The sequence below is a fragment of the Terrapene carolina genome, unplaced genomic scaffold, assembly GCF_002925995.2.
Source record: "Terrapene carolina triunguis isolate 2854851 unplaced genomic scaffold, T_m_triunguis-2.0 Scaffold58, whole genome shotgun sequence".
In the NCBI taxonomy this organism is placed as follows: Eukaryota; Metazoa; Chordata; order Testudines; family Emydidae; genus Terrapene; species Terrapene triunguis.
The window spans coordinates 79,266,260-79,290,458 of record NW_020664409.1 but is presented as its reverse complement, the minus strand read 5'-3'; the positions used below and the strand labels follow the sequence as shown (position 1 = coordinate 79,290,458).

Below are 24,199 nucleotides of genomic sequence, written 5' to 3'. Positions count from 1 at the left end.
AAAGATGTGCTTGTAATTTTTAAGTATCTTTGATTTTTCTTCAGTAGGAAAAAAGGATTTCAGTTTAACTTTTTGATGCTTTGGAGACCCCTTTTACTCTTTTTAAAAAAAGCTGTCTGAAATGTGAAAAGTTATATAGTGAAACTGTCATGCTAAATCAATAGTAGAACAGAACACCAATAAACTGAAGTTGAGTTATTTAGGAACTGTAATTTTTTTTCTCTTAAATGAGTGTTTTGTTATTTCAAAAAGTTTGTAGTAGAAAATGAAATTTATTTAAAAAAAAAAAAAAAGCCCCTTTCAGTAAATATTTTAAAAATGAATTTCTGAACAGTGATGATAAAGATTTTTATTTGTTTCAGGCTCAAGCGAACATCCCCAACAGCCTACTGTGATTGCTGGGAAAAATGCAAGTGTAAAACATTAATTGCAGGACAGAAGTCTGCTCGTCTTGATCTACTTTACAGACTGCTTACCACTACAAATCTGGTCACAATGCCAAATAGCAGGTAAGTTTGTATTTGTAGTGACTTGGGGCGGGGAAGTGGAAGGAATAATATATATGACAGGTTTGTTTTTAAATATTTTTCTTACTAATGTATTCTGCATTACAGGGGGGAACATCTTCTATTATTCTTAGTACAGACAGTTGCCAGGCAAACTGTAGAACACTGCCAGTACAGACCACCTAGAATTAGGGAAGATCGTAATCGTAAAACTGCAAATCCTGAAGGTGAGCCTTTTTTCAATGCAAAGAAGACTATGTAGGTCTCTGCATTTCACTACCTTTCTCACATGCCACTCTGGCCTTTTTTTTTCTCTTTAGATTCTGATATGCCTGATCACGATTTAGAACCTCCACGATTTGCTCAGCTTGCTTTGGAACGTGTTTTACAAGATTGGAATGCACTGAAATCTATGATCATGTTTGGCTCCCAGGAAAATAAAGACCCGTGTGTATTTGCAAATATTGTTTCAATTAATTTTTTTAAACTGTTGTTTTTGAGATCTGTCAACTTATATAATTTTTTTTCATTTTGCTTTGTTTTTTCCAAGTCTTAGTGCAAGCAGTAGAATAGGTCATCTTTTGCCTGAAGAACAAGTTTACCTTAATCAGCAAAGTGGTACAATTCGGTTGGACTGTTTTACACATTGCCTTATTGTCAAGTGCACAGCAGACATTTTGGTAAGCACTCTTAGCCATGTTTTAAATTAATTTTGTACATCATGCAATATCCATTAGATATTGATAAGTTTAAGAGTTGGTTTTTAATTCAGTTTCAAATATAAGGCATGGGATTTTCCACCCAATTCTGCTCTTACGTGATCTACTAAATATGCCTTTTTTTACATTAAGGAACTAGCACATTTTTAGATACCAGTTTTCTGTGAATCTTTAATTTAGACACTTGAAACAAAATGCATTAAGCATTTCTAGTGTGATTCCTTACCACATAAATAATACATTATAATGTTGTTTCCATAGCTTTTAGATACTTTGCTGGGTACTCTTGTAAAGGAGCTACAAAATAAATACACTCCAGGGCGCAGAGAAGAAGCTATTGCCGTTACAATGAGATTTCTGCGTTCTGTGGCAAGAGTTTTTGTTATTCTTAGTGTGGAAATGGCTTCATCCAAAAAGAAAAAGTAAGGGTTGTGTTTTACTTATTACATAAATGGATGTGTATGAACTGGTGTTGGTCGTTAATAAGGAAAACACTAAAATGGTTTTGTGGGGATAGGTGATGCATAAGGCTTCTGAAACTAACCTTTTACTTTTGGAGATCTGGATTCAAATGATATTTAAGTTCCATATAAAAAGGAATGGTTTGACTCTTATTTTAGTCTCTCTTTTCCCATAGCATACTTAGAGATAAGGTGGGTGACGTAATATCTTTTTTTGGACCGACTTCTCTTTCAAGCTTTCAAGTTACACAGACCTGAACAAGAGCTCTGTGTAGCTCTTTCACCCACAGAAGTTGGTCCAGTAAAAGATATGACCTCACCCACCTTGTCTCTCTAATATCCTGGGACCAACACAGCTACAACAATATACATAACATAGTCACACAGTTCAGCACAATTGGCAGTTTCTTGTAGTGTCTCCAGACTTATGTCAGGTGTCACAGATCAAAAATGAGGTGTGTTGGTGGAACTGTGAAGTTTACATCACACATGGCCCTACCCACAGTGCTGCATTGGACCTCAGCTTTTATCAATTGCGTGCTGAACTTACTTTAGTTAAGATATAAAAGGAACCTTAAATTTTAATGTTGAATGGGTTCTGTTTTTTATACAAAATGTACTGCCTTGACCAACTTTGTTCTGTCAACAGTACACTTGTATGTGCTGCCTCATTTTTGAGGCATTAACAAGAAGTAGTTGAACTAGAACTAGTTGAGAATTTTTCAATAAATGCCGATAAAAGCTAAAGCAAACTTTTTGTTGGTGGAGGGAGGGAGGCTGGCAGGCTCACCCACCCCAGAATATTCAGTGATTGGGTGCTCATCTGGGATGTGGGAGACTTAGGTTCAAGTACCTGCTCCAGTGGAAATGTCTACAAAGTAGAACTATTCCAACAGAAAAGACTGAGACCCCACACCTCAGAATAGCTATTGGCTGATGGTTAGGACACTGACTTGGGATGAAGGAGACTGGCAGAGCAGGGATTTGAACCTGGACATCCCTCATCCCATGTTAATGCCTTAATCCCCATGTTGTTGGCTGTTCTGGGAGAGGTGTGAGAGTCTTTGTTGTTTGTTTGTTTGTTTGTTTTGTCCTGTTGCAGAACAGGAAAAGTTTGGAAATCTCTGAAAACTTTGCAGGATGGGAAGGCGGTTCTCCCAGTAGCTCTAATTCTAACCCTCTTTTGACCAACATCATCATAAATTATTGCAATTTCTGTATCTTCACTTGTCGTGTAACTGAGTGTTTTGCTTTTTGTTTTGAGAATGCATTACACATATATTCTCATATTCTGTCATTGGTTAATAATTTTTACCCATATATATCTTATAAACACTTTTCAAAAGATGACCTATTTGATTCTTCTTCCCACAATTTTTTTTCTAGCAACTTCATTCCACAACCAATTGGAAAATGTAAACGTGTATTCCAAGCATTGTTACCCTATGCTGTGGAGGAGTTGTGTAATGTAGCGGAATCCCTAATTATTCCAGTCAGGATGGGTATTGCGCGTCCTACTGCACCATTTACTCTTGCTAGCACTAGTATAGATGCCATGCAAGGCAGTGAAGAACTATTCTCTGTGGAGCCTCTACCACCAAGACCATCATCTGATCAGTCTAGCAGGTAAAATTAACTACTTATTCTATTCATCTCGTCATGTGCTTGCTAAAATATGGTTTTGGAATGTTCTTTAAAGAATCATTTTATATATTTAGTAGCAGAATGTAAACGCTCCATATTACAAGTAAAATGTTGCCAGAATACTTGGCCATGAGTATATAAATCACAAAAAATTGTGTGGCAGCATCCACCGGAACATAATAAAAGAATAACAGGTCTGTGTACTTTGCATCTGGACCTGTCAGTGTGTGAATACAGGATGCTTTTTGCAATGCGTGGGAGGCAGGAAAAACCATAATCAGTTGTTCTGAGGGTAATCTGATGTTATTTGGCTGAGTCTAGAGCAGTGGTTCTTAACCTTTACTGCAGCCTGTACCCCTTTGGTTCTCAAAATATCTTCTCACACCCCTTATAAAAAATCGTTGAAGTAGGTCAGTTCTTTAAACCAAGATATATCATAACTATAGAATATAAGAGAGAGAATTATCTTTTGTATAATGTTAATAAATACATAGATTTGATGAAACAAAGTAGTTGTATTTACGTGCCTGTGCTTAATTTGTGTTTTCGATGATTTACCTTTTAAAAAAATCTGGCATGTCTCGCACCCCCCAGAAAGGGCATCTCATGCCCCCATGGGGTGTGTGCACCCCAGGTTAAGAACCACTGGTCTAGAGAAATGCAACTGCTGCTGGAGACCCCCAATGAGCATGAGAGCAAATCTCTGACCATATTGGAAACACAGAGATGAAGACAGTCTGATTCCAGCCCAAGTGCAGTAAGGGGTAATGATATTGAAACTCATTCACAGAGAGACACACTGGATCCAGTAACTTTAGCCAGAAGATAAATAGAAAAAATGCTAGTGTTCAGCAGTACTGGAGAAGTGCTAATGGCTGGGTAAAAGCAGCAATTTGCCAGTGCCCATGGTACTTTCCTTTCTTCACTGACTAGTGCTGTCATCCCCTCTCACATACATGAACACACTGATTAATTCCTGCTGTTTGGGGGTGTTTATGGAAAGATGAACATGTGCTGAGTAAGTGACAATCTAACTCCATTTTAGTCTAATTTGAAAGTGTTTTTCTCATTTGGAAGAAAGGAAAGGAAAAAGCTGGTCCTCTTAATTTGATAGTAAATCTAAGGAAGTTCTTCTGTTCTTCCATCCTCACACTTCCACTAGATTTTTAGATTAGCTCTGTTGTTGTGAGAAGGGAAGTGAATGACTACTACTTAGTTAAAAATATTTATACTGTAATTTTTTCTGTTGCAGTAGTTTACTTACGTTTCTATTTTATTGTAGTTCCAGTCAGTCTCAGTCCTCCTACATTATAAGGAATCCTCAGCAGAGACGGATCAGCCAGTCACAGCCAGTTCGTGGCAGAGATGAAGAGCAAGATGATATTGTATCAGCAGATGTGGAAGAGGTTATTTTCTTAATTTTTCTCAATTTGATACATCATGTGCATTTTGCTGTTTAAATATCAGTGAATAATAATCAGTGGCACTCATCTCTGAGCTAGGAAGTCATGAATTCAGTACTTGAGCATATACATGGTATTGAGACTGCAGTGGCCTCCAGGAATGCTGCCAGTAAGGTCTGCTATACACAGGAAAAAAGTGTGGAGAAGGTCTGCGTTACAAGACAGTAGTGCCTGACTTGATTACATCATGGTTCAGTCTTGCTGTGGAAATAGGATTGGACTGAATGGTGTTGTAGACATGTTCTTAAGTTTGAATTTTGCAAAACTAGAACATGATTCAGAACACTGTTAAAGTAACACGCAGTCCTTTACATGCTGCATGTTTCAAGTGTGTTGGGTGATATTTTGTTGTAAAAATACGTTAACATATGGTAGATTTCAGAGCATAGGTCCACCATGAGATGTTTTCCTTTGGATAAGATCCTTTGTAGTTTTCTAGGTGGATGATAAAAAATAAATATAAATATATAAATGTATATAAAAACTCAGAAAGAATTAGTTAATCCTGGTGTTCGTGGCCAACATTTCCCTTTCAATATTAGGTTCTGATGTCCAAGGCAACTTTATGTTTGGGTGCCTTGTCTGTTTCATAACACTTCATTTGTGAACTGTCAAATGAGCTGCCACACAAACTAGTGCAAATAAATGCCTTCCTCCTCCTCACCTCTACCAGAATTATATGCTCAGTTTATACTAGTGTTGCTGCAGGAAACAGAATTGTCACTTTGCTTTTTCCAGAATTTTGTTCTTTGAATCATAGTGCAGACAGCTTGTACTTGAACAGAACTAAGATAAATATACATGTTACAGCATAAAAATAAAAAGCATTTTTCAGGTTGAAGTGGTTGAGGGAGTAGCTGGAGAGGAAGACCACCATGATGAACAAGAAGAACATGGAGAAGAAAATGCTGAAGCAGAAGGACAACATGATGAGCATGATGAAGACGGTATACACTTTTCATTCATATACTGTTACTTTATTAACAATTTTATCCATAATGCAAAAGGAGCATCTCTCCTTCCTCTTCCTCCCTCCCCCACCCCTTTAAAAGACAAGATTCTGGACAAACCGTTACAGTGAACAAGTCCCCTCCCAAAGAAAAACAGATGCATGTTATTTTTATGTATATCTAAAAGCATAATGTAGGTATGAATAGCAGCTGCTAATGCTCCAGCAATAATACAGCATAAAGAAAGTAATAAATTAAAATTTAAATACATCAGAGCCAGGAAGCCTGTGAAAGAATAGATGAGTTTGCTGAACTACCAAGGAATAAAGGGAGCAATTAAGGAGGCTAAGGTATTGCAAAGAAGCTAATGGCTTCTTAGCATTGGTCTTCACCACAGAATTTTGAGGCAATACAGACTTCATAGCTTCGCTTTTCAGCTAATAAATCAGACACTGACAGATTGAGGTTTCAAAGTGATGGAACAAACAGACAGTTAAAGACTAACAAATCGCTCTAGGCCCTGATGATGATGATGATCCAAGAGTTCTGAAGGAACTTCAGAATGAAATGATTGAATTGCTAATAAAGGTACTCAGTTTCACATTAAAATCAGTTGCTATACTAGAGGATAGCAAGTGCTGTACCCCTTTTTTACAAGGATGCTGTGGAAGCTCATGGAAATTACAGAACGGTGAGACTTACTTCAATATTCGATAAACTGTTTGAAACACCCATTATAGAGAGTTATAGAACACTTAGATGAACAAGATGTGAAAGGGACTTTTGCAAAGGAAAGTCATGCCTCTCCAATATACTACAATTCTTTTTAGCATGTCAGCAAAATAGTAGGGGGGAAAAAAAGAACTGATGTATATAATTTATTTGAAATTTCAAAAAGCATTTGAACAAAGTCCTTCACAAGAGTTACGGGCTAGAAACTGGCATAGATTAAAAAATGAGTAGAAATAGTCAGTATTAAATATGAGAAAAGATTAGGTGGGGTGCCCCAAGGATTCATAAAAGGACCGTTTTTTATTCAGTACAATTATTAATGATGTAATAAGTGGAGTGAACAGGGAGATGGCAAAAATTTTAGATGACACAATTATTTAGGTTAGTCAAGACTAGAGAAGACAGGACTACTGGGGAGACGACATAAAGCGAGACAAATGAATAGCATGATGTCAAACAAAATACAGTATTGCCAAATGCTTAGTAATACAGGTTGGAAAGAATAATTTGAACTGCTAACATACATTTATATCAGATAGAAAAATAAGAGGGATATTAACCTTTTATATTTGAGGTCTTAAGACAACCACAGACTGTGTTAGGTTAGGAAAGATTTCTTCCTATGGCAAACTTTTCCATAATTGTCTATTATGGGAACTGTTGCACTTTTGTCTGAATTGTCTGGTATCAGCCATTGTCAGAGACAGTATGCCAGCCTAGATGGACCAAAGGTCTGATGAAATATGGCATTTTCTATGTTCCTAAAGGTAGGATTGCCCGGGCTTTTCCTTTTGAACCATTTTATTTGCAGGTAATCCTGATTATCCAGATTTGGGTTTGTCCAAAACTGAAATGTGACTAGAAACTATCAAACTCTGATTACCTGAAGGCTTCAGCTGCTCCCAAGATATTCAGTTTATATGTACATTTTATTTCTTGAAACAGAACATGATCCTGTAATTAAAGGCTATGTAATACATATGCACAGGGAGCAGAATTAAGGCTGCAAGTGCCACTTCAAATGTAGAATCTTGTGGTTTGAGTTCTTAATGAGTTCTTAATTCTCAAAACTTAGAAGAAATAAAAGTGTAGAAGTGAGATGGCTTTAAGATGCTTAGTACTCTGTTATTAGCCTGAGGTGTAATAAATATACAGGGCTACACAAATTCCTTTGATATTAAATTATTTTTCTGTAAGCATTAGATGTTAATATTGTATTTTTTCATTTGTACAGGCAGTGACATGGAGCTGGATCTACTAGCAGCAGCTGAAACAGAAAGTGACAGTGAGAGTAACCACAGCAATCAGGACAATGCTAGCGGGCGTAGAAGTGTTGTCACTGCAGCTACTGCGGGATCAGAAGCAGGTACACCATTTCATCCTCTCTTGCATCGTTCTTTATTTAAACTTGGAAGCCAGGATTTAGGCATATGTGATAAAGGAAAGTATCTAACTGATTAAATACAGGTTGGGAGAGACTTTACTTGTCAGCTTCTAGTACAAAATCTTTGAAGGGTCACATGTTGCCTAGTGCCAAGGGCAGTAAAGGGCAGGGAACAAATGCAGGAGAAATGTGGGGAAATAGTTCTGCCCCCAATTTGTAGGGGAAACCCTTAGCACCTAAATGAGACTTTTCCTCCTGTAATCTTCTCTCTAAAGCTTCTCCTTCTCTGTTTTTCTCACTTAGTGTTTGGATTTGTCTACATTGAGACGGCAGTGTGCAGCCCTCTTAAGAGAAATGGGCTCTTGTAGTATGGCTTTCTGCCTATGTTCTGTTGCCGCGCAGCTGTTGTTAACATCAGTGTGAAAATACCTGGGAGTGTTGTAAAAGTCAGCTTAAAATGTTTTAATATTTCTTTTCCCTATGTAACTTGAACACTACTTTTAAGTATTTTTGAGAGCAACTGTTCTGCCTTCTTGTTTGGGAGCAGGATCCTTCTAAATCAGAGTTGAAGTCATCTGAAGGTCAAACTTGTACATTGACTTTCTGCTCTATTACTGTTACTGAAAAGGACTGTGGTTTTAATTAAAATGTTCCTTAACCATTTAACTTTCTTTCAAAACATAAGTAAAACTAATTTGATTGCCTTTCCATAAAACTGTCGTGGAAAGTTAGCACTAGTATTTTAAGGACAATTTGTTAGAATGCATTTCTGGATGTTCTGTAAGCATGGTACTTGAATGTTACAATTATAGTTGTTTTTCAGGAAGAAGTTTTCAAACACTTATTATATATGTACAATAGTCTGACTGCATCACTGCTTATAAGTGAATTACAATAAACACTATTTTCCTACATAGGTGCTAGCAGTGTTCCAGCATTTTTTTCTGAGGATGATTCTCAGTCAAATGACTCCAGTGATTCAGACAGCAGCAGTAGCCAGAGTGATGACATAGAGCAGGAGACCTTCATGCTTGATGAGCCTCTAGAGCGAACCACAAATAGCTCTCATGCCAATGGTGCTGCCCAAGCTCCCCGTTCAATGCAGTGGGCTGTACGTAACACCCAGAATCAGAGAACAACTAGCACAGCTCCATCAAGCACATCTGCCCCAGCAGGCAAGTCTCAGCAAAGGGAATGCATGTACATCATTTATAAATGGTTTTGTTCTTTGTTTTTGCTGTTTAATAAGACTTGTCTATGCTTCCTGCTAAATCGGCAGTGCTGTGATCTATGCAGCGGTGTCAGTTTAGCAGGTCTGGTGAAGACAAGCTAAGCTGATGGCAGAGTGCTCTCCCGTCGACGTCTGTACTCGACCTCCCCGAGAGGCGGAATGTAAGTTGGGGGGAGAGCATCTCCAGTCAACATAGCGCAGTGTAGACACTGCTGTAAGTTGACCCTAAGTTATGTGGACTTCAGTTACACTACTGCAGTTATGTAAGTTACGTAACATAGGTCAACTTACAGCCTTAGTGTAGACCAGCCCATAGGATTAAGTGTTAAGTACGTTTTTTTACCACATATTATCTTTTTGCTTTAGCTTAAGAGAAACATGCGCAGTCTTAAAGTGCTTTGCCTGTTTAAGCTTTAGTTAAGAAATTAGTAGAATACAGTATTTACTCCTGCTCCAAGAAAGTATTAGTATTAAGTTTTATTAGTTAGAGCTGCAGGGCCAGTACAGGTACATTATTCATGTTTAATCACTTAAAAGTTTAGTTTATTTTAATAACTTTTTCTGTTGTCAAACACAAGAATTAGTAAAGGGTATATAAAATCATTAATGGTGTCATACTTTCTCTTATCTTTAGCAAGTTCAGCAGGTTTGATTTATATTGATCCATCGAACTTACGTCGAAGCGGCACCATCAGCACAAGTGCTGCAGCAGCAGCTGCAGCTTTAGAAGCTAGCAATGCAAGCAGCTATTTAACATCTGCAAGCAGCTTAGCGAGGGCATACAGTATTGTGATCCGACAGATATCTGATTTGATGGGTTTGATTCCCAAATACAATCATCTGGTATACTCCCAGATCCCCGCTGCAGTGAAACTGACTTATCAGGATGCAGTAAACTTGCAGGTATGGTGCAACTAGAACATTCTAGACATCAATTCTGGTTTCAGTGCTAACTTATTTTATTTTAAAAAAAAACAAAAAAAAACCTGTATTTGCATTCCAGTTAATTGCTGTAGAACTTTAAATGTTTTTAACACGTTGGATTATCCATATTTCACACAGAGTAATCTAATCTCTCTGTAAAACCATTTAGGGTAAATTTTTTTAGACCTTAGAGTTAAAATTGTGTCCACAAACTTTGCGTTATTGCTACTTGACATTTTTATAGCTCCTTCCATCCATGTTTGAATGCTTTGAAATAATGTATTATGGCTTGCAAAACTCACCTCTGGGCATAATTTGTGTACACCAGTGCAGTAGTTCCCCTCCCCTTCCCCCAAACAAAAACGAAACACTTTGCAGTAAAATCATTCTCAACAAACTCACAGTCAACCTATGCAGGAACAAACCCATGATAAACATATGTAGAAACAACAGTTGTTTTTTTTTCCACTACCCTCTTCAAGGAGAACACTCCAGGTCACCAACTCAAGAGTCAATAGCAGCATTGTGTTCCCAGTTCCTTTAGTCTCTGCGCCAGGGCCCCACTCTCCAGGCGAGTCTCCGGACTCTTGCCTCTGCCCCCAAGTCAGGTGTCCTGTAAGAGAGTTCCCCACAATGTTCCATTCCCCAGGCTTCCCTGCTTGTGAGTCCTGCCCCTGTTCAGGGAACCATCTCTTCAGGACCAACTCCTTATCCTCCCTCAGCCATCCACTTAGGTCTTCATTCTGAGAGATCCATTCAATGTTCTACTCCTCAGGTCTCCCTGATGTTGCAGGTTTAATTTAGGCCCTGAAGCGTTGCACATCAGTTTTTGGTGGTACTCATAGAAGAAGTGAGCTATAAGGAAGAATTTGAAAGGGTAGAAGGATGACAGTTGTCACGTGGGGAGAAAGGGAGTTCAAAGTCTAAGAGGCACCATGGAAGAAGACTTAAAGAATGGTTGGAAAATAGACCTGGGGCTTCCAGGAGGAAGGCTTGAGGAACATAGGCAAAGGGAATAGGGAGCAGTAATTTGGAGATGAAGATGAGGAACTTGATACAAAAGGTGAGAGGAAGTCACAGAGAGGAGTGACACTATATGAGGAGCTGGAGAGTAAGATTTTTAGCTATGCTATCTTCTATAAGCCACAGTGCAGTGTGGTGGGATATGGGGACTACAGAGATGAGAGCTTCAGAAATTGAGGCAAAAGATGCTCATGGTGTGGAAAGGAGTTTCTGTAGTGGGACATGAGAGGAGAAAGCTGACTGTCTTAGTTGTGGAGGAGAAACAATGCTTAGGTACTTTGGTGATTGGTGCCATTACAAATGGATCAGAAGAAAAGCGAGGACCTTATAACAGCGTGGTTGGGTGCGGGGGAGGCCAGAAAGGAGTTGAATATTGCACTAATATGGTGAAACTCAGTAGGATGATGAAGTTGTTTACAGTGAACTGAGATGTTTTGGGAAGGTTACAGTTTTGACTATTGAGTTTGAAATGGTGGTGGGCCATTCAAGTGATGTAGAAATGACGTAGTCAGGCAGTGAGTATATAGACCAGACTTGAGGAGTTTTTGAGTTGGGCTGTTATTTGGATACACAAATGGGGTCAAGGGGAGGGTCCTATTAGCATAACAGATACAAGAACATGTTTGAAGTCTGCAGGGAGGGAGAGAGCTTGAAGAAGAGAGGGGCAGTGAATAAGGGAATGCGACATTAGGTGGAGTGGGATCAAGGGAACAGATTGAGGGGTTAGAAAATGACAGCACAGAGCTGTAGGGTAGAGTCAAGGACTCAAGTGCACAGTGGTAAAGCGGAGTTGAATATAAAGATTGTGGAGTCAACAGAAGAGAGGGAGATTGGAGGGGGAAGATGGTTCTTACAAAGCAACAGAAATATCTGAGTTTGGATGGAACTCTGAAAAATATGCATCTGTGAGGTGGGTTGTGTGCGATCAGTATCGAATGACATAAGATGGGGATCTCCAAGATTGAGGTCAGAGTGTTTGGTGAAGATTACCTTGAGAGATTCCAAGGTGGTGAGTAAGGAGGTGTTGCACAGTGGGAGCTCCAGGCTTCTTTATACTAGTGATGTTTATGGGAAGCAGCTAACAGCAGAATGGATCTTTCTGGAGGCTTTCATAACCTTCTCCAGGAGTGGGAGTCTTCGTGGAGAGAGATGGAAGATGATAGAGAGATTTAAGTATTTACAGTAAATCCAAGTGAATTAAAAATGTCGTGTCAATACCTCGTACTTTAATTGCCTTCCTTTCTGTTTTTGCTTGTGATGCCGCTAACTCATTATGTCTCATCTTTGTTCAGAACTATGTAGAGGAAAAGCTTATTCCCACTTGGAATTGGATGGTTAGCATCATGGACTCCACTGAAGCTCAACTGCGTTATGGTTCTGCACTAGCATCTGCTGGTGACCCTGGACATCCAAACCATCCCCTGCATGCTTCCCAGAACTCAACGAGAAGGGAGAGGATGACAGCACGTGAGGAGGCTAGTTTAAGAACACTTGAGGGTAGAAGGTGTGAAATTTCATTTCATGTTTCAATTGTATGCATTTGTTCATTTTGTACTTGAACCTCTTTACTCACTGGGACATTTTGGGAACCTGGACTTCAAGCATAGATGTGTAACTATTTTTGTAATGTAACAGGAGGCTTCCTTAATTATTGCTACTGTCTTCAATATGAATATATATTTTGGTAAATGCTTTCCTTGCTGATAACTGGACTGATTTTTGTCATAACCCTAAAATTCATAACCTTTCTTAAATGCAAGAGTCATAAATTTAATCATTTGGCTATTTATACGTATTAAACTTAAGGTTTTGTGTTTTAATTATTGTACTTCATTTCCCAATACTGGTAGTATTGCAGTATCTTTGAATTACAGGTATTAGAGGGTATACATTCATATACTTTACATGACTTACGTGAGAATTTCTAAGGCACCTTACCACTGTGCTATCTAAGCACCATTTACATATCAATTTTTTCCCTAACAGGCGTGCTACTTTGCTCAGTGCCCGTCAAGGAATGATGTCGGCACGTGGAGACTTTCTAAATTATGCCCTCTCTCTGATGCGTTCTCACAATGATGAGCACTCAGATGTTCTTCCTGTTCTGGATGTCTGCTCACTGAAGCACGTAGCATATGTTTTTCAGGCCCTTATTTATTGGATTAAAGCAATGAACCAACAGACAACATTGGACACTCCTCAGCTGGAACGGAAAAGGTAATTAAGCCAACTCTAGCAAACAAATCCTTACTAGAGTGGCAGAAATCTATTGTGCTGTGAGCTTGAAAATTCAAAAGATTTGTTCTTTTGTGGTAGCAATGCTTGGCAATCGTGCTCACCTCTGCACCGTGTCCTAAGCTGAGCATGCTGTCTGTGGTAAAATGCATTTATGGTCACTGAAGCAAATATACAAAACCTTGAAGCATCTTTAAATCACCCTTGTAAAGTCTACTCCACATCTTTCTCATGATGGTGGTGATGAAAAAATATTTTACTTTAAAAAATAATAACCTGGTCAAGTAGAACTTTGCCAAGCTGTTGTAATGTTCCGCTAGCTTTAATTGTGCTAAGAGATACTGAATAATCTACCTGAACTTTAAGAATGGTTTGTGGCATTAGATAGATCCATGTGACACTGACAATTTGCACAGCAGTTAATTCCAGGCACCTAAAGCTCCTCAGACATAAGGCACATCAGAGAAGCACCACATAGTTAGTACAAGGTATTGATACAAAAATGTTTGCAGGAACTGGAGCCAAAAACCAACCAATATAAGCATATGGCTAACTGTTAGTAGTAGGAAATGTCATTACACTTGTAGTGTACCATTCTGCTCTTAGTTTTCATTATTGCACTTTATCATTTTTAGCTTTTTCTATTTACTTGCAAAGTTCATTAATTGTTGGGATGTTCTTGTGACATGAATATTTTAGAGTTGTTTTGACTGCTCTTGTTTTTATTGAATTTGAATTTGTTCAAGAGATACTCCAATTGCAACCTCAAAATAGCCATTATTGTTCTATTTTATGTTTGTTGCTAAATTGTCATGCTAGATCAGCACAACCCTTATTTTCAGTATCTTACCCAAGCTGATTTCCGACTTGGGAACTATGGTTCAAGCCTTTGACAGCCATTGCTGAATGCCTAAGTGTGACTTGTTTCAGAGTAGCAGCCGTGCTAGTCTGTATCCGCAAAAAGAACAGGAGTACTTGTGGCACCTTAGAGACTAACAAATTTATTTGAGCATAAGTTTTCGTGGGCTACAGCCCACTTCATCGGATGCATAGAATGGAACATATAGTAAGTGTGTGTGTGTGTGTGTGTGTGTGTGTGTACCTACACACACACACACACACCCCCGATGAAGTGGGCTGTAGCCCACGAAAACTTATGCTCAAATAAATTTGTTAGTCTCTAAGGTGCCACAAGTACTCCTGTTCTTTTTAAGTTTGACTTGTTGCCATAAACTCCATGTCATATGACCTCTTGCCTATGAATTGGAACATTCCCTTGAAATATGGAGCTTAGTTCTGCATTGATGCGATGCATTTTAGTTTTGAAGTATTCACACCATTCTTCATAGGTGTCTGTTTACCAGTATGCTGTAAAAACCTAGAACATGAGATTTTTCCATCATGTGAGAGTAAATACTACATTAGTATAGCAGAACTGTATGATTGCTCGTCAAATTTGCTAATGATATATAGACCCTTTCACTTCTAGGTTACTGATTCAAATCCAGCCCTAGTCAGTTATTACCATCAGATGGCAGTGCAGTAGCCTGTGTGAAATGAGTTTTTATTGATCCCTATCTAGTTTACAAAGGACAGTTCATACCATGTACACCGCCATCAAAATGGGCACTAATTGAAACTTTTGGCAGTCTCTGCTTAGAGGCAGAGGACAGAATGAGTGCAGAGACTGAACTATCTTATCAAGCTTAGAGATAGTTGCTCTTAATTAAGGTTGAGGTTCATCAGCAAGACATCTTGGGAAACATACTACAGTAGAACCTCAGTTACGAACACTAGAGTTACAAACTGATCAGTCAATTTCACACTTCATTTAGAACCAGAAGTACACAAGCAGGCAGCAGCAGAGACTACTAAAAAAAAATAACAACATAAAGGGAAAGCAGCATTTTTCTTCTGCATAGTAAAGTTTCAAAGATGCAGTAAGTCAATATTCAGTTGTAATTTTTTGAGAGAATAACCATAATGTTTTATTCAAAGTTATGAACATTTCAGAATTATGAACAACCTCCATTTCTGAGGTTCTGCTGTACTGCTGTGCTCCTGCATCACCCTGTCCTGTGGGTAGATTACTTCAGTGTTCACTTCTTCCACGTCTCTCATCCAGTACATTTAATGAGCTCTGAATTCTCCCTCAAATTTAAAAAAGAGGGTAGAAGCTATAACATTTCACACTTCCCCCATTTTAGCTCCACTTCTTTGGCATACTGCAGACTGAAAGTTATTTGGAAAGTTATTGGTAGGATTACTATTATTAACAAGAATAGGTTAACTATTTGCCACTGGTTTGACATACTTTTTAAGTTACGTGCCAAAAGAGTACATTTTGAGTACATTTTTCACTGTGTCCTGTGCAATTTTTTAGTACTAAAATGTCCCAGAGAGATGATTTATAGAGCTTAGCTTTCTCCGATAGGTATCTGATCTCTCAGAATTTTGACAGTGGTATCCACTGTACAACCCTTCTGTAACCTAACTCAAGTGATCATTCCTTTTCTCTTTATACGACGCAATTGAACCCCTTCTCTTTCTCTCCCCCCCAAATTGAATTTTTGAAACTACTGCTCAGTTTAGGTATTAATCAGAAGGAGTGCATCAGTGGAGGGTGGGGCGGGGGGGGTGTCGAAGAGTAGTCAAGAAATGCCTTCAAACTTTGTGAGACAACTCCCAGTGTAACACAGTGGAGGCCAGTTAGGCTGACGTTAGGAGGGCACCATCTTCAGAGAACCACACGTATGGTAGGGTAACCACCCTTTAATTATTCTATCACTTTTATTGCATGATATTAGTGTTATATTTTCAAAATGATTTATTGAAGAGGACTGACTGATTATTCTCTTACAGGACTCGTGAGCTCTTGGAGCTGGGTCTTGACAACGAAGATTCAGAACATGAAAATGATGATGACACAAATCAAAGTTAGTATGAGAGAGAATTTCTGCCATATACCAAGATGGGACATTCTCTATGCTTTTCCCCCTTTGGTTTAATAGTAGAGTCCTGCAAATCTCTGGCTATCCGCTTTATATCCATCGATATCTGCATATGTGGATATCCGCAGACCATTTTTGCAGATTGGATGCAGATACAAATTTTGTATCTGCGCAGGGCTCTTCTTAATAAAGCTTTAACTACACTTTTTTTTTCTGGGTGGGAATTTTGCTACTCCAATATACCATGTAAATGGTGGGATGGAACAAACAAACAAACATTTGGAGTAAAGCTCTTTGTTTTTAGTAATAATCCACTTACAGGTATCACTTTACAAAATTTCATGTCCGTCTTCTAGGTGTGTGTGTCTTCCTATTTGATGCCCCCCTCACAGTAGAGAGAAATGATTGCAGCTGAACTATTTCTATATTTCTGTAATGTTTTTACAGTGGCAACAAAAGTTTGAACTTGATCAGGACTCCAAGTTGGTACAAATTGTTGCTAGCACAACTGGGAAAGTATCATTGTGCAAGAGCACAGAATCCATAAACTGAGTGATTGTTTTGGATTATTTTCCCAAGTGAATGAGTGTGGGGAGAGAAGGTGCAGGCTTGTTGTTCTGCACCCAATTTAAAATACCAGTGCTCAGATACTGTGTGGTGCCATTTAAATGCCTGTTAGATATTGCGTGGTTCAACTGACATGACTCCAGACTGGGGAGATAGGAGATCTGGGATGTATTTCCAGCCCTGCAACTGACTTGAGACCCTAAGGGAAGTTGCTTCACTTTTCCCTGCCTGTTGTATTCAATTTGTAAAAAGATCAGGAAGTCTGATCTGCTAGCCTTCTTCATGGTGATCCCAATCTGTGTGTGTGACTTTCAAGAGATGGAATTTAAAAGAAGCCTTGATGGACATACTCAGGTGAAAGTCCAAGATGGTTTTTTTGGCTTTTGTCTTTTATAAAAATTACAATTTGGGGGTATAATCTTCTTCTGTAAATTGAACTCTATTGACATCAGTAGAACTTCTTCATCAAAATCGGAATATGGCCCTCAGCAAGTTTAGGGTTCTGTTTCCACTGCAGGAGTTGACATATGCACCAAAGAACATTTTGGGGAATGCAGAAGAATGCACTGTTTTTGATACTTATCAGCTCCTCTGGGGAAATATGCAGTCTTTATTTTGAGTTTTGGCAGGAGTATAAAGGAGGAATTGTCTGTCAGAATTTATTTTAAAGTAATATGTCTGTATGTGTCTCACTGATTCATGCCAGCTCATTTGCATACTTCAATCCCATTGGTTGAAACGAGCTAGCAAATGAAACTGTAGCTCAGGACTGAAGTGCTTTGACAGAATTGGGGTACCCAGGGGTTCAGGACTGGAAGAGCAGGGGCTGCTTCAGATCAGGAGCTACATTAGCTCAGTAGAAGTGAGGCTGAGGATTTGCACTGTAGCTCCTCCACACTATTCCTGGCTCAGGTAAGATCATTTATCTTTGCCCAGTCAAAACTGTTCTAATTTATCTAATCAGTGCCCATTTGGTGCTGCCACAGTCAGAGAGAGGTGACCAAAGCAGCCCAGCAAGGTTAGGTTTAGGGTAACTGAAGGGAATGAAAGGAGTGACTGGTTGTTACCTCTGATGTAACACTGCTACTGCTCAGACTCTTCTGCCTGCAGCACCAAATGGCACTGTCAAGGGGAACAACGAAGAGGAGCAGCTCAGAGGACTTAGTAAAATTTAGGTTTGCTGGCAGTATCCTGTAAAATTACTACAGGTTTAGGGATAGAGACTGTGTTCTTGTCCCTCCCACCAACTGCCAGTTCAGCTTACATAAGCTACGAAATGTGTGATCCTCTAGTATATTTAATTTTAACTTTGTCATTTCTTGGCTTTTAAATCCCTCACTTCTCATCCTTAAGGTAAATTTTGTATAACCTTTCCTAAGGTTTTTTAAGAGTAAAAACTTTTCTGATATTTAGGTGCTACACTTAATGACAAGGATGATGACTCCCTCCCAGCAGAAACTGGCCAAAACCATCCATTCTTCCGACGGTCAGACTCCATGACGTTCCTTGGTTGTATTCCACCCAATCCATTTGAAGTTCCTCTAGCGGAAGCCATCCCCCTGGCAGACCAGCCACATCTTCTACAGGTGACACCAGAGACTGTATGCTTGAGGACACTTATTTGTAGCTTGTTTTTCATTTCTAACTAAAGTATGTTATTTACTTAGCATGCTTCTATTAATTTTCAGCCAAATGCTAGAAAAGAAGATCTGTTTGGCCGTCCAAGTCAGGGTTTATATTCATCCTCTGCCAACAGTGGGAAGTGCTTAATGGAAGTGACAGTGGATAGAAACTGCCTTGAGGTACAGTAGTAGGAATTTTGTTTTATTTCAAAGTATGTGGCTTATGAAAGGTAATAATACAGTGTAATCCCTTTAAAACAAATAAGACAGTTGTGAATGCTTCGCCACAGGGAAAGCATGAAGATAACTTTTAAAATAGTGGTGGGTCTAAAATAGCCTGGTAAAATTTTAAAACTTTTAAATATATTTTGAACATACTTTTGTATCTGTTTGAAAAAACAATTTATTTTAAACAGATATCTTTAATAATCAAATGCATGCTCTGAGTATTTTTTCAAGGCTACATTAATTTTGGGGGATTTAATTGAAATGCTCATAAATCAAGACTATTTGAGAGGAAAAGGGAATAAAAAATTCCCACCTCTAAAATGTCCTATTAAGATCACCCAGAGTCTGAACTGCTGCCATCTTGAAGTACCTTTGTGCTTGAAATTCTGCAATGTGTGGTCTGTGAACAAGCTAAGTCTATCATACATTAAGTGCAGTTCTGTATAAATAAAAAAAAATCAACAGGAAAATTATATACAAAAGGCCTTCTAAAGTTTTACACACCGAAATTGTGGTAGAAGCATATTCATCAGCTCATGAAGGACAGTGTTCGTTTTTTTTTTTGTTTCTTCAGGATGTCTAATTTGAAAAACTTCATGGTCTGTTTTTAAAATGTAATTAAATGACATCTCCTTGTTTAGGTTCTTCCAACCAAAATGTCTTATGCAGCCAATTTAAAAAATGTTATGAGCATGCAAAATCGGCAAAAGAAGGAAGGAGAGGAACAAAATGTGCCAACAGAAGAATCTGAGACTTCAAAACCAGGGCCTTCAGCTCATGATCTTGCAGCACAGCTGAAAAGCAGCTTGCTGGCAGAGATAGGACTGACCGAGAGTGAAGGGCCACCTCTTACATCATTCAGGTACTCAAGGTGTAAAAGCGAATTGTTCTATAAAATAGTGCTAAATTAGCATATAATCTTATGGCATTTCAAACCTTTAGTAAGAAACTTTTGGAAGTACTTACGAGACTGAAAAGTATTCAGGACACTTCTGAAACTGTTTCAAAGTTGGTTGGATGCAAAGTAGTGCAGACAATTGAGCAGAGGTGGATAGGAAGATGGGTGAACTGGAGTGGTGGAAGCCTTCTACTTCTTACATAGTTTGTATCCAGAGGAGGATTAATTGACTTTCTAGGTAGCCAAGTTCCACGCAGGAATTGGCACTATTATTATCTGTACTGAGAGTCTCAGCTGGGTACCAAAGGTCATTTGATGGGCTTAGAGATTCAACTGCCTTCATTATTAGTCCCCTCCAGAAGAGAAGATTGAGGTACATAGGAAGGGTGGACAAGCTGGTGCTCTCACTGTTTGTTTTGCTACCTCTTCTAGATGGGACTTTGGTCTCTAAAGTAATGATCCAGCATCTTTTATAAGCACTAAAAGCATCCTTGGGGGAAAAAATCCACAAAAACCATGTTGTTAGGAAATTGTTAATGTTGAAATGCGTAGCAGTGGAGTCTGCTTAACACCTAAAAATGTTATACTTTCCGTAGAATAATTCCTCTACTTACGTGTTGTTTTTGTTTGGTTGGTTTTTTAAAAATGTTTTATTTAAATTTATTTAAATAAATTTAAGTTAAATTAAATAAATATGTTTGAAAATGAACAGCTAAGGGATTCAGCAGCTTTGCTCATACACCCCCCGACTTACGCAATCATTCCGTTCCGGAAAGCCTTGCATAACTCGAATTTTGCGTAAGTCGGAAACGTATACCCGTATGTTACGCAAAATTTTCCGCAACTCAAAAATCCTATTTCTGGCTTATGGAACTTTTTCCATAAGTGTGAATATGCGTAAATTGGGTCTTGTGTAATCCAGGGAGTGTCTGTACTCCTTTTCTTCCTATCACACCATGCAAGTTACAACTCCCCACTGAACCTAAATTGGGCCCCTTTGCTGTGTTCTGAAATTGTGTGTGTGTGTACATACACATATATAAGAAATAATATGAAACTTAGAGCTAAATATTTCATAACTACATAGATCAGAGTGTCATACATTTTATGTTTGAGTAATATTTTTATCAATGCACAGGTAAACATTCTCCTTGGAATTATGAAATATAGTCAATATATGTTTAAATATATGTAGACATGGCTAATTAGTATGTTTACTGTTTGTAATGAATAATAGTAATAACATACCATATTTTAAAGTACCTTGGAAACTGATTCCTTCATAAAGAAAAGGAATCTTCCAATCCCCTAGTAATTTTAACTTTAGGTATGTATATATGCAAAGGGGGCTTTGCTGAGACTGGGTAGGGAGAAGTTACTTGCATGGTCAGATAGAAAGTAAAGGACTATATGGCATGAGGAAAGTGGTTCACCTCAGATCTTTCCTATTTTTGAGGGGTTTTTGAAGTAGAAGAATTACTTGGAAGACAGAATACATTTTGTAAGTGATAAGATTCCACTGATGCACGCCTTAGCCTCGTTTAGGAAATACACCTCTACCCCAATATAACACGACCCGATATAACATGAATTCGGATATAACGCGGTAAAGCAGCGCTCCAGGGGGGCGGGGCTGTGCACTCCGGCGCATCAAAGCAAGTTTGATATAACATGATTTCACCCATAACGCAGTAAGATATTTTTGGCTCCTGAGGACAGCATTATATCAGGGTAGAGGTGTAGTTATGTTTTTGTTAATGAATTGTTTGTGTAGTTGTTTTGGGTGCCATACGGTTAAGTTGGGTTGGCAAGTAAGACAGATTCCCTGAACATGCATCCTGTAACATCCCTATTTTCCTGCACCCACTTCCATGCCATCTTCTGTGTTGTTCTTCTCTATGGTTCTGCTATCCCTTTCATTTTCCCATGATGCACCACCTTTTCTCTCCTCTACATATGACCCCTTCTGTCGACGCCCCCCCCCCACCCTCCATTCCTAAATCTGAAATTGTGTTTCCGTGTCACCCCTCCATATGCCCCCTCTCCGCTCCCACACTCTTGCTTCTGGCTCAGTTCAGCAGCTGGAGTCAGAAAGTCATTTTTTATATATCTATAAGTGCTTTTTTAAAATGATGCTCTTTTTGCACTTAAATTCAGTTTCTAACACTCCTCACTCATCTCACATACATGCCCTCAAAAAAAAAAAATCCTAAAAGGCAATTCAGATTTATTTTGCTCATCTAAATGAGGAGTTTCTAGGCCAGCCCATCTGAAGAGATGATGAATGGGGAAAAGTATTAGAATAACGTTGAAGTAAACAAAGCTAAACTTTCGTAACAGCGTAACTTTAAAACTCTTTTACACAACTTCCTGAAAAAGCGTATCCTGAGATGATATGCAGAATTTCAGGAAGAGTGGTATTTCTTTGGAGAAGTTGGGACGGATTTGAAAATTAGGCATAAAGTGGACAGCTGCTTACTCCTCCATTATTTTAAAAAATAAATAAATGATAATCACCAACTTGGTAGGCACGGATTTATTTAATTGGGCAAACTTTGAAGTATTTCTCGCCAGCTTTGTGCGATGAATAGTAATTTGTGAAAGCTCATCTACTCAATCTCCTATGTATTACTTAACTAGGAGAAATGCCATAAATTGCATGTGAGCTGATTTCTGAGTTGTATTTTTCAGGGGCTCTTACAACAAAATCATATCCCTTACTGTAGCTTTCAGTTTTATCACTTAAAACTTTTATTATAGGTGATGGCTGTCATTAATAATTTACAGTGCCACTTAAAGTTTAAATTTTGTCCAGATCTTAACAACAAATGATCTCATGTTTGGTATCTGAGCCTCTACATTTAAACTTTCAGTTCAAACCAGAACATGAGCCGACCTGAAGCTCCTATTTCTAGGTGCTAGAAAATCAGGGAATTATTCTGAATGCAGTGATTAAACAAAAGTAAAAATCTACAACTGAGTAATATCAGAGGTTAACTTCGTGTTTGCATTTTTTAAGTATTACATGTTTGTTTTTTCTCCCTGTTCTACCAGGCCCCAGTGTAGTTTCATGGGAATGGTTATTTCTCATGATATGTTGCTAGGACGTTGGCGCCTTTCTTTAGAACTGTTTGGCAGAGTGTTCATGGAAGATGTTGGAGCAGAGCCTGGATCAGTATGTATTTTCTGTGTGGAAGATCGTCGATTGCATTTTGTTTGTTTAAATTCTACAGCTAATTTATTATTTTGGTTTTTTTAAAGATCTTGACTGAATTAGGTGGCTTTGAAGTAAAAGAATCAAAATTCCGCAGAGAAATGGAAAAACTTAGAAACCAGCAATCCAGGGATTTAACATTGGAGGTAAAAAAATTAGTTTTATTTTCCTGATTTATAACTTAATTAAAAGTTGAATGCAATGAAAACGTCATATTATAATTTTATATTCTGTTGTTAAAGGTTTAACACGCACTACAGTAATCTGTGTTTTAGTAATTTGATATAAAAAGTTATGTTTCAAACTCTGTAGGCAAACATTTTGGAACTTTTTTCAGGGTGGGGACTCCGGTGCACTGAATAGTGCTGCGTTGCAATTACTGTGTAGTGTTATGGATTCCTCCTTCTGCTGACTCCTTCCAAACATAGTATTTCATGGGAACTTTTATTCTGAAATACTAAAAATCCTCTTGAAATAACATTTAAAGCTGAAATTAATATTTGATCTTTTGCTATGACAATCATTACAGAAGGGTAAAGACTTAATTTAGCCTATGTATTTGCTAGGTTGATCGAGATAGAGATCTTCTAATTCAGCAGACGATGAGGCAGCTCAACAATCATTTTGGTCGCAGATGTGCTACAACTCCAATGGCTGTGCACAGAGTAAAAGTTACATTTAAGGATGAGCCAGGAGAAGGCAGTGGTGTAGCACGAAGTTTTTATACTGCCATTGCACAGGCTTTTCTATCAAATGAGAAACTGCCAAACCTAGACTGCATCCAGAATGCCAACAAGGGTACCCATACAAGTAAGTACCATAGAGAAGGTATTCCGAGGCTACCATTAATCATAACTTTGGACACACTTTTCATTTTGGAATATTAACTCTGTTAATATACATTAGAAAAACCAGAAAGATAGCTAAATAATTAGTGGCTATAACTTCTCCCCTCGATTCCCTGAAAATGTGCATCAGCCTTGACCTGAAGGAACTTCCTCCAGCCTGAAAGGATACATCCATTCAATTCTTTGCCTCTTGGCCAAAATTGCCAAAAAGGGATACTGATTTAGTATTTTTTGAGAGCTAGCTATTTGTCCACTTAGAACCAGATCAAAACCGTCAACTTACTTCACTTAGAATATAAATTAGCCATGAGTATCTACTATATTTGGACATTGCCAATATCGTCATGAAGAGACAACTGAAATGTGAAAGGCTCTATAGCCCATGACCATTCCATCCAGTCCCACTTTGTCCCTGAGATATGAGTGAAGTGGTATGCTATACCAGCACTTCTCTTGTAGAAATTTAAGTTCAGTTTCTGCAGAAACTAAATTTTTCATGGCGGGGAGGGGAATATTTAGTTCTTGCAATTGCCTAGCGATTCTGAACATGTGTCGGTGCAATGCTGAGTCTTCAGGAAGACTAAAATAACTCTAGGAGC

At 38.4% G+C, this 24,199-nt stretch overlaps 1 protein-coding gene across 1 annotated transcript in view; it reads left to right on the top strand.

Moving 5' to 3' along the window:
• Positions 1 to 24,199, top strand: part of UBR5 (ubiquitin protein ligase E3 component n-recognin 5) — a 148,635-nt gene that overhangs the window by 98,741 nt on the left and 25,695 nt on the right. The window contains exons 28-47 of the mRNA XM_026659873.1: positions 363 to 509; positions 615 to 733; positions 827 to 953; positions 1,057 to 1,186; positions 1,487 to 1,647; positions 3,073 to 3,312; positions 4,613 to 4,736; positions 5,629 to 5,740; positions 7,710 to 7,841; positions 8,777 to 9,034; positions 9,725 to 9,993; positions 12,330 to 12,541; positions 13,024 to 13,254; positions 16,135 to 16,208; positions 18,204 to 18,376; positions 18,479 to 18,592; positions 19,282 to 19,502; positions 22,593 to 22,713; positions 22,800 to 22,898; positions 23,319 to 23,562. Of these exons, the coding sequence (XP_026515658.1) occupies positions 363 to 509; positions 615 to 733; positions 827 to 953; positions 1,057 to 1,186; positions 1,487 to 1,647; positions 3,073 to 3,312; positions 4,613 to 4,736; positions 5,629 to 5,740; positions 7,710 to 7,841; positions 8,777 to 9,034; positions 9,725 to 9,993; positions 12,330 to 12,541; positions 13,024 to 13,254; positions 16,135 to 16,208; positions 18,204 to 18,376; positions 18,479 to 18,592; positions 19,282 to 19,502; positions 22,593 to 22,713; positions 22,800 to 22,898; positions 23,319 to 23,562 (3,308 nt within the window). The remainder of the gene's footprint in view (positions 1 to 362; positions 510 to 614; positions 734 to 826; positions 954 to 1,056; positions 1,187 to 1,486; positions 1,648 to 3,072; positions 3,313 to 4,612; positions 4,737 to 5,628; positions 5,741 to 7,709; positions 7,842 to 8,776; positions 9,035 to 9,724; positions 9,994 to 12,329; positions 12,542 to 13,023; positions 13,255 to 16,134; positions 16,209 to 18,203; positions 18,377 to 18,478; positions 18,593 to 19,281; positions 19,503 to 22,592; positions 22,714 to 22,799; positions 22,899 to 23,318; positions 23,563 to 24,199) is intronic.